Raw genomic sequence first — 12,897 nt, 5'->3', positions numbered from 1 at the left:
GAGGAGGGCTGGTAAGATCAGGCTCTCCTGAACCTCACCAGCCCTGGCTGCAGGCAGCCCCATGGTCCCAGCAGACTAGGGGATTATTCATCGGCGCACACACTCACTCCTGCTCCTGATTGGCTAAGCTAGTCACAGGGGGAGGTCACATGCTGAGCAGCCACTGGCACACACTATACCATGTCCCAAAGATTGTTGTAGAATTTCTGAAATCTCGAGTCTTGAGAATCTCATGCTTCTTTGCGGTCACTGGTAAACCTGCACATGCATTCTTGCACATCCGAGTGCAAATGGACACTTTGTTTTATTTAATATTTGTATGAAGGGGCATGGGCATGGTTCTCCATAGAGGATTTGTTAATTAGCGTGCTATTGTGCTGTAGACAGTGCAATGTTAAGTGATGTTAATTCAAGCACCTCAGGGAGTGTTTGCAAGGTGAACGGTGCAGAGTGCAGCTCAACCACAGCGGTAATCTCCCCTCTTCACACCTCTTGATGACAAGGATGGTTTTAGCAGCGCCCACAGGCTGCTCAGATTGGGCTTATTTTAGTGAACACATGCAGACACCTCCTGATTACATGCACCAGCTGTTTATGCCTTCACCAGAAAGAAGGAGAATCTCCACTGGAGCACCGCATGCTCACTAGGGAGCTTCAGGAGATGATATTAGAGCAGAGGAGGGGAGAGTGGGGACAGTTGCAACAGGAGCCTAATCCTCCAATTAGACATGTCGATACCTACATGTATTCTGCAAATACTCAGATAGACCTTCTACCCACCAACCACAAACAAAACAGTGTCAACATTTGGTGTTGCATATACTGAGAAAAATGTGTTTTTGAGGTATTAAAAGTATTATTTTTTTCATGATAAAGTCCAGTCCTGGTCCAGGTTGGGGTCAGTTGCAAAATCTGACTTCATCCATTCAAATGAATATTATGAATGGTATGCATAATGTAATGATCTTTAGATTGTATGGGTAATTAGCTGACAGATTTAAGTTTGATATGAGTAGGTTTGGTTGGTCTGGCACAAACTGACAGAAATGTTGCGGTGGTTTTTGGCACATCATGTGAATGTGTGATGATGTGATAAATGATGCCTTAGTTCCTCAGTCTGGGATGTGACATAGTGCAGATTATACACCAGTGCAGTTAGATATGGACACACACAGGCAGAAGAACAATGTGATGGTGCTGGAACATGGTCTCATGTAATGATATGTCATGTAGTGATATGTAATGGTCTAGTAGTAATGTGCTTATGTTGTTAGAAGTGATTGTAATATTGTGACATGCAACAGAGAAAGAAAGCAGAAATAACCGTGCTGTGAAATTGTCAGTGTTGTTGTCAGAGGTGTGGTAGTTGTGCCATGTGTGTGACCCGTGCCATGTGCCATGTGTGTGACCCGTGATGATGTGTTGTTTTCCCAGGAACGTGAGCTCGGCCGGCGAGGAGGCGCGTAGAAGGATGCGTGAGTGCGAGGGTCTGACCGACGCGCTCCTCTACGTCATCCAGACGGCCCTGGGCAGCAGCGAGATCGACAGCAAGGTTGGAGCGCGCACCTTTCTTATCCCACATCACATTAAGCAACACGCCTAGAGCAGCATCGCACCCATTAGAGCTTTAACTAACCAGCTTGGATGGACACGAAACGTTCCTTCAATTGAGGTCACATACACGTACATACTGTATGAATACGCAGTACAGTATACGGCAAGACTCTTGAACTGAGCTGCTACGATTTATTTCCAAGGGTCTTTGTCTTGTGTGCATAATGCGTTGTGAGAAGCAGTTAGGAAAAGACAGTCAGAGTTTAATCTCCCAGAAAGCGTTTACAAGATTAAAGCCGCCCTCTTTGTTTTGCTCCGCCTTGCTGCTCATCACAATGGGATCAGCTCCTCGCCAATCCGCTGGACTCTGTCCAGACGACCAATCTAACAAGAGCCATAAGAACACAGATTCCGTCATATCGGGAAAAAGAGGCTAAATTTCCTTCTGGAAAAAAAAAAATATTTTGACATATTTTGGTGTGACAGAAGTTTTTGAGAGATCCAGAGAGTTGGGAGAAAGGCTGGCTTTTAGAGGACACAGTGTTGTTTGTCCTTAATGCCCACTAGACCAGAGTGTTGTTCTGTTTACACCTCATTCTCTCTCTTCTTTTTTCCCTATGTCACACGCCCCACTCCACTCCTGACATCACTGTACCTCTAATCCCTCTCTCTCTCTCTCTCTCTCTCTCTCTCTCTCTCCCTCTCTCTCTCTCTCTCACTTTCTCTCTGCCTCTCTTTCCCCCACCCCTCTCTCTTTCTCTCTCCCTGCTTCTCTTTCTTTCTTTCTCTCTCCCTGCCTCTCTCTCTGTCTCTCGCTCCCCCTTCCTCTCTCACTCTCTCTCTATCTTTCTTCCCAACCCCCTCTCTCTCCCCTCTCTCTCTCCACCCCCCTCCCTCTCTCCTGCCCTCCTTCTCCTGGCCAGACTATAGAGAACTGCGTGTGCATCCTGAGGAACCTGTCCTACCGGCTGGCGGTGGAGACGTCCCAGGGTCAGCAGCTGGGCTCGGAGGAGCTGGACGGCGTGCTGTGCGGCGAGGCCAGCGGCAAGGACGGAGAGAGTTCCGGCTGCTGGGGCAAGAAGAAGAAGAAAAAGAAGGGCCACGACCAGGTCTGCAGTTCGGATCTCCTCCTCCTCCTCCTCCTCCTCCTCCTTCTCTCTGTCTGTCTGACACATTTGATTTCTCTCTCCTTTTCTCTCTCTCCTTTTCTCTCTCTCCTTTTCTCTCTCGTTTTATCTCTCCCCTTTTTGGAGTTGTGTGCAGCTGTCTGCAATTAGCGTCTGTGTGAATGGCCTAGGCGCTGGATGAGGGGCTGATGCCTGTTCTAAGCCTGTGGATAATTAGCTTCTTGCTGATTTCATTAGGTTTTCTTTGAAAAGGGGAGATGCCATGTTTGTTGCACACTTGTATTGGTTTTAATGAGGTAAAAAGGTCTGAATTATGTGGTATTATGGCACATAACTAACCAAAATGTGCTCTCTGTAGTTCCCTCTTTAAACATGCAAATGCACATCTGGTGAGGCAGAAGCCCAGAGTGTTTGCTGGATTGCATCTCCTTTAAAACTGAACATTACGGTACTGTGGGGGAGAAATACATTCAGTGCAGATATGCATAATTGTGTGCACCTCTGGGATTGCATTGCTCTTAGTTCTCCTGTTGTAAATATCTGCCCTATGTATTCACAAAGCAGCTGATGTCTTAAGCTCAAACGTTGACGCAGACACACTCTCCTCTCCTGTCCCCTGGCTGTCTATAGTGGGATGGCGTGGGGCCGTTCCCCGACTCCAGCGACCCACCCAAAGGGCTGCAGATGCTGTGGCACCCGTCCATTGTGAAGCCCTACCTCACGCTCCTGTCCGAGTGCTCCAACCCCGACACTCTAGAGGGCGCCGCCGGGGCTCTACAGAACCTGGCAGCTGGCAGCTGGAAGGTAGGCCCCGCTCCCAAACCAGTGAGTAACCCCAACCAGACCAACGGACGGACCTAAACTAAGCGCTTTGAACGGCTGTCATGTGTTGATATGTCATGTGTCTGACCCTGACTCTGACCCTGATTGGCATGGATTTCAAAACCTATTTGTTTGTTTGTTTGTTTTTCTTAATTTATGTGGAATGTGCTTTGTAGCAAAAGTGGTGGAGTTGTGTATAGTGCATTTCTTGTACCATTTTGAAAGATTAGAAAGATTATGATATAGCTAACATCAACACTAGGTATACTATTTAACAATAATGAAATTTACAGCTAGAGTTTTGTGAAAAGCACATCCCATTCCTCACGACTGAATTCCCACTCCCTCCCACCCTCACACTCCTAGCCACCCTGCATACTGAACCAATTTTGGTGAATAGACAAGCAAAGCATAGCATGCAGACCAAAGATGACATCTGCACTGATGGAGGAGCAACATTCTTGACAGCTCTCCTTCCCACTCTCTCTCTCTCTCTCTCTCTCTCTCTCTCTCTCTCCCAGTGGTCTGTATATATTCGGGCAGCCGTGCGTAAGGAGAAAGGCCTGCCAATCTTGGTGGAGCTGCTGAGGATAGATAATGACCGTGTGGTGTGCGCCGTGGCCACTGCCCTGCGCAACATGGCCCTGGACGTGAGGAACAAAGAGCTCATCGGTAGGTTGGCTTTTTTACGCGTCAGTCACGTACCTCCTGGTCAGCCCATTGGGTGTGGTAAGATTAACAGAGGCATTCGCCTCTCTCTTTTCACCATGATCCTACTTTTCTCTTTTTAAAAACTTTATATAAATTGGATTGGAAAATATGAAAATGTTAAGTCCTCAGTGAACATTGTCCCAAGGGTCTCTGAATATTAATCTGCTGGTTCATATTCCTAGTTGCCCTCTGTTCCCTACTGAAAAAGATGTGTGTTTCTGAGAGATAAAAAATATATTAAGAAATGTCCTCAACAATAAAATACAATTCACCTGATTTCACCGCATGTTTGCCATGGACATGAAATTAGCCCTGCCCTCGATCTGTTTTAGCATTCTTATCCAAAACCATGCACACATATACTGTAGACCTACTGTTTGAGCTGTGGAGTTGAAAACATTTGTGTGCTTTGTGGACATATCTGGGGGCCTGACATTTCTGTGCAAGCAGTAGCTGCATCCGCCTTTGGCCCTGCGCTAGCGAGCACAGCATCTTTGAAAAGGCCCCGCATGCCCACAGTGGATAGCACGCGCTGGTCACACAAATGTCAGCACAGAAATAGGGATCCCAAGCCTTAATAATTGATAAAGGATGCATGCATGAGCATTTCAGCCCATTGAATTACTCACACTTTGTCTTTCTTTTCCTCTCCTCCAGGCTTGACAAGCGTTAGTGTTAGGCTCTCCAGCGGCCACTGTGTTGGTCAGCACTATAGTGAGGGAGACTCAGGAAGGGATGCTGGTGTTGTGTATTGCTGCTCAGGTGGTAGTCGTGCCGTAGAGACAAGTGTGTCATGGCTGCTGCTGTGTTTGTGATGAGGTCCAGGGAGGCCCATCAGACAGGCGCTTCCTCATTACTCTGTTTATTAGCCTCTCGCTCTTCACTGGAGTGCTTTATAGGCCATGAAAGGGCTGAGTTTTACACATTTCCATTCCAATAGGTTTTCTTATCGTACTGAAAAGATGTTGGCATGAAGGCTTTTACTTTCCTTTTAAAGGACTGACATTCATGGGTTGATTGGTATGCCAGTTACACTAGTTTCATTTGGAAAAGTGTTTGTGTCAGGACCTCATCCAGCTCTTTCTTTCCAACCCCCGCCCCCGTCTCCATAGGTAAGTACGCCATGCGGGACCTGGTCCACCGTCTGCCGGGAGGCAACAACAACAACAGCAGTGGTGGAGCCCCGGCCAGCAGCCTGGCGGGGAAGACCATGTCGGACGACACCATCACGGCCATCTGCTGCGCCCTGCACGAGGTCATCACCAAGAACATGGAGAACACCAAGGCCTTACGGGATGCCGGCGGCATCGAGAAGCTCATCGGTATCGCTCGCAGCAAAGGCGACAAGTACGTACTGGCCGCATGGTTGGGCATGGGGCCCACTGGAGCGTCTATCTGTGCTCCCCCACTCTGCCGGTTCTCACGTTCTATTCTCCTGACAGAGGAACCCTGTGGACCCCTGTGTGGTTCAGCATGGGTTTAAAGAGCCAATCAGGACTGTTCTCTGCTAATTGATTCCCCTATGGCTGTGGACCTCGCAATGCCTCAGGCAATGGGCTCAGAACTGTAATTTATGCCATTTAATTGATGTATTTATTTGGGGGTTAGCTGAACAGCAGCTACCTTTCAGATTCAAAGTTGTTTTTCATGTGGATGTAACCACCCTAGAAGCATATTTGTAGCCACAATTACAAGTTGTATGATAAGTGCACAGTTTGATAAGTGCAAAATGCAAAACTGAATCCTGGTTGAACAAATGAATAGATAAGTGCTATGAAAGATGCTGCCCGTAATCAACACATATACTGTAGCTTCATAGAAGGGAGGAGTGCAATGTGATTGCCTGTTGAGCTGATATATCAACAGCCTTTCAAAACCAAAATTAAATCATAGACTGTTCTGTTATTGTAGTACTTCTCTTTAATGTACTTCGAAATATGTTTTGCAGTTCTTTATGTGAATTTATGTAGCAGAGAGTGGTTTCTGTGGAGCCATTCTATTGTAATAAAACAGAATTGGGTCAATACATGTGGTGCGTGGGCTCCAGCTCAACTGTGTCTGTCTCCCCCACAGACACTCTCCTAAGGTGGTGAAAGCAGCCTCACAAGTCCTTAACAGTATGTGGCAATACAGGGACTTACGAAGCCTCTACAAAAAGGTATCCATCACTTGTGTGGAAATGTTCTAGTTTGTGCTACTTTTCTGCTATTTTTTTGTACTGTTCTGTTAAGATATTGAAAATAAACAATGACAATGATGGGGGAAAAATAATAATAATATTTATACATTACCAGTCAAAAGTTTAGAGACACTTTAGAATTGTCCATTCCACTCCATTATAGACAGAATACCAGCTGAGATCAGTTGCATTGTTATTTTGATCAGGGGAGCAGTTTTCAGATACATTATGTGCTTACAAAATTGCAAAAGGGTTCTCCAATGTTTTCTCAGTTAGCCTTTTAAAATTATATCAGATTAGTAAACAGAATTTTTGAAACATTGGATGGTTGCTGATAATGTCAATGTAGATATTGCATTAAAAATCAGCCATTTCTTTCTACAACAGTCGAGAACAACAACTTACAACTGAAATTCCTAGGTGGTAAATAATGGATGCAAGTTTCATGTGAGTTGCCTTTACCTCTTTTGCAGGACGGATATTCTCAGTATCACTTTGTGGGCTCCTCCTCCACGATAGAGAGGGACAGACAACGGCCTTACTCCTCCTCCCGGACCCCCTCCATCTCTCCCGTCAGGACGTCCCCCAACAATCGATCCGGTCAGTCCTATTTCCTGTTGTAATTTCCACAGCGCTGCCTCCACATTTGAAGTGACCGCTTTAGAGTTACAGGCTGGACATGCTCAGTGAGGCCCCTCAGTATCATAGGGCCCGAGATTGAGAAATCCAGTTTGGCAGCGCGCTGAGAGTTCAGCCGTTTGAGAACCTTATTTCCTCTGTCAGCAGCCCAGAGAAAGCCCATGTGAAAGTCAGTCTCAATGGTCAGTTACTCTGCAGCTGTCAGGCTGGCCAGCATCCCTTAGAGGAAGGATTTCAGCCATGATGGAGCTGTCGCAAGCACATAGGACTTGGATTTTCTTTCTTTATTTATTTTTTTCCAGAGGTAGAAAATGCAGAAAGTTTGGACCCCTGAGTTTCTCAAAGTAGTTCGAAGTCAATCAAGGAGACAAAACATCTCCATAAAAGCCACGTCACACCATCATGCTGATCAAGAGCCCGCTTGTAGGCACCATGCTGCTTCCATCCTGAGCTTCATAAGGGAGACCTTGTCACACCCAATTAGCTCTAATGTGTTCACAGGTTGGATGCACCCGCTAAAGAGGCCCTGCCATGCACCTTAATAACAACTTGTGTTCCCAGTGACATTGCTTTGATTAAACCCTGCCTCAAATAAGATACCTGTTTGGCATGTCTTTTGGTGCCGACATTGTAATTAAAATCGTCTCTCACTTAATGCTCTGGCATTATCCATAGCATCAGGTGATTACATGCACACACACACACACACACACACACACACACACACACACACACACACACACACACACACACACACAACACACACACACGTGCACACGACGTGCGAGTGTGCATGCGCACCCACCCACACACACACACACACACACACACACACACACACAGAGTTCACACATTGCTAGTCCTGCGCTGTGTTTGACAGGGCAGACACACTGGTAAATTGATCGCTTGGCACTCTCATATCAGATGTTAGAGCCTCTTCACTGGGCAGAGACTGACATGACACCATGTGTGGCAGAGCCAGCTCCCACGTGATCATGAGTACAACATAACCCTTCTCTGTGTTGACATGGCATCATACCCACCACATAAACACACCTCTGAGCCAGCCAGGTCCCCATGGCACAAATCAGGAAAGTCAAAGCTGATGCCACTGTTTTGAGCTCTTTTGAAAGCATTTCCATTCAGAAACAAGGGTGAGCATACCTCCAGGAAAGATGCCATGGCAGGGAAGAATAGGGCCTTAGAAACGGATGCGTTGGTTTACCAAGGGATTAACCAACAGGCAAGCCAGTGCCCTTTGGTCACCATGCCTAGAGATTGGCATGGGGTACTTTCCATAAGATCATCTCTCAATGCAAATCAAACCAGCTTTTAGGCTAACTGAAATAAAAGCATGCCAATCTCTAGGTATGTGGTGAAGGGTATGTGATGATGTCAGGCTATTTTAATTCAAAGGAAACTTCAGGATGCATAGTATCCTGGATCCACGAAATAGCTGGCCTTTAAAAATAAAAATCTGCCTGCCTCTATAGGAATTTAACATGGAAGGGGTATTTTAAGGAAGAACATTTATTTATTTAGGATACATTATTCATTCACAAAGAAAATTGGTGTCCTTAAAGGTTGGATTTTGTCCTATTTTTTAATGAAGGCATTAAGATCAATTTCCAAAAGATGATTTTTTATTCCTCTCTTTAGTCAACATGGCGGTGTAAACGTACAGTATGCACACCACTGTATAAAGTCTGGTGTGTTTGGTGAAATGTAAGCCGTTGTGTTGGCCAAGCACAGGGCAAGAAGAGTCTGTTTGTGTTTACACACACACACACATACACACACACACACACATACACACACACACACATACACACACACACACACATACACACACACACACATACACACACACACACACACACACATACACACACACACACATACACACACACACACATACACACACACACACATACACACACACACACATACACACACACACACATACACACACACACACACATACACACACACACACATACACACACACACACACATACACACACACACACACATACACACACACACACACACATACACACACACACACACATACACACACACACACACATACACACACACACACACATACACACACACACACATACACACACACACACATACACACACACACACATACACACACACACACACACACACACACATACACACACACACACATACACACACACACACACATACACACACACACACACACACATACACACACACACACACACACACACACACACACATACAACAAGGGCGAGCACACCTCCAGGAAAGATGCCATGGCAGGTAAGAGGAAGAAAGCTGCTGTTACTCCTGAATTCTGAAATGAATGTGAATCATGATGATACTGCTGTAGCCCACAGCAAATAGAAAATCTACTACAACCAGAAACGGCCTCTACAGTACATGAGCTTTACACTCAGATGATCTGCGTTACTCTGGATGACGACAATGGTGCTGACGATGATGATGATGATGATGCAACCTGCCTTTTGTAGCAGGCTGTTATAATTTAGGTGTATATGAAAAACATCTAACATATGATTTTGTCATGTCGGTAATCTGTAGACCAGAGTGGATTAGGAACCTTTTGGGCACAATGAACACAGTATTGATATTGCCGGTATCTGCATCTGACAACCAGGATCAAACATTCAGCTTTATGTGCTCTCCTTCCCACAATGCAGCTCAGATATCCAGTGGAACATCAACACTGTACCGCGGGGCGTATGTGTCTCCTGGAGATGACTTGAAACACAACCAGGTAAGCTACAGAGCAGGCCTATGCTCATCTGTGTGCTACCAGTAGCATTTTGTACGGTAAAGAGTGAATGGTGAAATAGTGGCAGTAAAAGCTGCAGACCCTGGTCACCGACGCTAAGCCGAGTGCTGTTCCCTGTAGGTGCCGGTGCAGGCCAACCTGCCGGACGCCTACCCTCCGTTCCAGACGCCGCCCGGCGCCAACTACGAGGAGGGCTTTTACGAGGACCAGGTGCTTCAGCGTCCCCAGCCCAACGCCGACGGCACCATGACCCTCGGACTCAAATCCACCGGCAACTACGTGGACTTCTACTCGGCGTCTCGCCCCTACAGCGAACTCAACTACGAGACCAGTCACTACCCGGCCTCACCAGACTCCTGGGTGTAGCGGGGGGGGGGACGGGGGGTAAGGGGTAAGGGGTTCTGGAGGAGGGAGGAAGGGGCGGAAGGGCCAGTCGGGACACGGTGACATGAAGCCTCCGCATGTGCATGACCACCACAAGAGACATTTTTTTTGCAGCAGACTCCGTCTGGTCCAAGCCTGCTCCACCAAGTGCTCCTCCATGTCACCACACGGGTGGAATGCTGGAAGGGGAGAGACAGGAAGAGAGATGGGGGGGGGGGAGGGTTCCACACATGAATACTATGAACATCATTGGGGTTGCATAAGAAGGAAACGGAATGTGTTTTTAAATGGATGGTCTGTTGGGACATTTGTGATGGGATGGGGACAGTAGAGAGTCTGGAACGTCTGAAGAGGAAATGTGTCTACTGTACATATGTGGCATACTACTGGGGATGCGAACGTCAAGCACAAGTGGAGAAACATAAGGTGACACTGAGGAAGATACATTGTCACACCTTTCTTACCAGATTTCTTTTGGTTTGCTTCGACTTGCGTTTCATGCCTCTACAGAGACTCCTCTAGCCTTTATATCTTTTTTGAATATTATTTTTGTGTTTCTAAACTTCTTTTGAACTTTTCTCTTTTACAATGTTAAGTTGTCTGATGTTCATTTCTTTGAGATGCAAGTGCATTGTGTACATTACACAACGTTTACTGTGTCTCTTATGTCATGGCATACGTGCATCATTTTTTATGTTTAGTTTTTGACTTCTGGCAACACAAGAGTGGAAACTCTAATTCATATGAGCAGTAACCTTGGTCCGCCACATGTGAGGACTCAGCCATGTCGTTTGTGTCAGTTGTGGTGGTTAACTCTTATATCAGCACACACACACACACACACACACACACACACACACACACACACACACACACACACAGCTGCACTCTTAACACTCTCAATCACACAGCATCATCACCTGTATGGTGCTACACTGCCTGAAACCAGTTTACTTGCACAAACAAATTTCTTTCCTCTCATTATCTACAATATTTTCCCTACATTGTGTAGCCGTGGGGGGGGGGGTTAAACCTGCCCTGGTCAACTTCATGAAGAGTACCCAGCTGTTCATAACTAGCAAACTAGTGAGCTGTGCTTACATCCAATTTTGTACAAATGTGCCAAACATGAATATCCCTGAGCCAGGGGCTACCGTAGAAAATGGTGTTGAGGTTTCTATCCAGCAACACATCATTGGTTTAAATGATGCCAGTTTGTAAATGTGTTGAGTTTGATTACGCTTCGTTTCTCCTTTTTTTTTTTTTTTAAAGTGTGTTTTAAAGTCACTAAATCCTGGAATTTATGTGGGGTTGGGGTGGGAAAGGGGCTTTGAAAGTTGAGATCCCTGCAAAGATGTACAATTTAGACAACCCTGTGTTGTAAAATAGTTCAAGTTTGAGAAAAATCCACATTTCCCCCACAGAGGTCAGTGGTTCCTAAAGTTCATCGTAGAATAAACTGTCAATAGAGTATGAATATTATATATATTATATAAATAAATATATATATATACTTTTTATGTGCAGATGTGGATGTCACATAACGCAACAACATAATGAAAAAAAGCCTTGTAAAAAAACATGTAGGATTTTGTTCACACTCATTTCTATTCCAAAAATGACACACTAAGGTGTTGACCTCTTGTTGTCATGTTGTTGCCATGTCTAGCAAAGGAGGCCAGGGCTTGGGTTTTATGTGGGGACATAGTCAGCTAATGTGTGTAATTCTGAGAGGAACAGGTGCTATATGCTGTGCCCACCTTTGTGTATGTTTTGGTGTTCTAGGTTATGTACTTTGCCATTTCGTGCCCCTAACTTTTGCGTAACATTAAAGAGCATCAGCGAAACAAATGGGCAGTTTCTTGTCACTCTGCTGAGCCTCCCATGCCAACAGACCATTATCATGTAGGACACACAGAGTGAGAAAAGAAAACCAGTGGCACATATCAATTGACCTACTCAACTTGATTGTGAAAAGACCCATGCAGAACATGTGTCTGTAAGAGAGTAAGAGGATAGTTTGTCATTGTAAGCCCTGGTCTCCCTTACGTATCATTTTGGGTGTATAGATACTTGTCTGATGCAAGGAAAAGAAATGATCCCAAATGTTATTTAGCATATCCTGCAGCACTCTCTGTAGTGGACATCTTTAACTCAAGCAAAATTTTGTGAAAGTAGACATGTCTGACAACCTGTATTGAAAATGTCAGTACATCTTTTTATTTCTATTGCTAGACAACGTGTTTGAGAGAATTGTGAATCTTTTTCATTGCCTCAACAGAGTGCAACTGCTACAAAATATTAACTGACCATTGGAGAGTAAATGTTTTTGACATTACCTTTCTATTGTCCAGATTGTCTTTGTGTTGTCAGCATCAGGTAATACTGACTAGAAATGTTGCATCGAATACAACCACACGACAAACATCATTAACCATATTCATCATGCAAATTGCTCCTTGACTAGAATCACTGTACAGGGGTGTGTGTGTGTGTGTGTGTGTGTGTGTGTGTGTGTGTGTGTGTGTGTGTGTGTGTGTGTGTGTGTGTGTGTAGGTGCACATGCCTGGTCCTCATATCTTTCTCCTGTGTTTTTGTCACGAGTGCCATCATGTTGTCATCATGTCAACTGCCTTTCTCTTTTTTTGATGTTTTCCCCCTTTTCCTCT

The 12,897-nt window shown here is 45.4% G+C and overlaps 1 protein-coding gene across 1 annotated transcript in view; it reads left to right on the top strand.

Moving 5' to 3' along the window:
• Window positions 1-10,210, top strand: part of ctnnd2b (catenin (cadherin-associated protein), delta 2b) — a 78,415-nt gene extending 68,205 nt beyond the window's left edge. Inside the window, exons 14-23 of the mRNA XM_048249489.1 lie at window positions 1,435-1,552; window positions 2,478-2,663; window positions 3,312-3,506; window positions 4,025-4,175; window positions 5,327-5,561; window positions 6,288-6,372; window positions 6,867-6,993; window positions 9,307-9,348; window positions 9,750-9,826; window positions 9,965-10,210. Of these exons, the coding sequence (XP_048105446.1) occupies window positions 1,435-1,552; window positions 2,478-2,663; window positions 3,312-3,506; window positions 4,025-4,175; window positions 5,327-5,561; window positions 6,288-6,372; window positions 6,867-6,993; window positions 9,307-9,348; window positions 9,750-9,826; window positions 9,965-10,210 (1,462 nt within the window). The remainder of the gene's footprint in view (window positions 1-1,434; window positions 1,553-2,477; window positions 2,664-3,311; window positions 3,507-4,024; window positions 4,176-5,326; window positions 5,562-6,287; window positions 6,373-6,866; window positions 6,994-9,306; window positions 9,349-9,749; window positions 9,827-9,964) is intronic.
• The last annotated feature ends 2,687 nt before the right edge of the window (window positions 10,211-12,897 follow it).

The sequence above is a fragment of the Alosa alosa genome, chromosome 1, assembly GCF_017589495.1.
Source record: "Alosa alosa isolate M-15738 ecotype Scorff River chromosome 1, AALO_Geno_1.1, whole genome shotgun sequence".
Taxonomy (NCBI): domain Eukaryota; kingdom Metazoa; phylum Chordata; class Actinopteri; order Clupeiformes; family Clupeidae; genus Alosa; species Alosa alosa.
The sequence above is the reverse complement of the archived record's forward strand: the minus strand, read 5'-3'. Positions and strand labels throughout refer to the sequence as shown.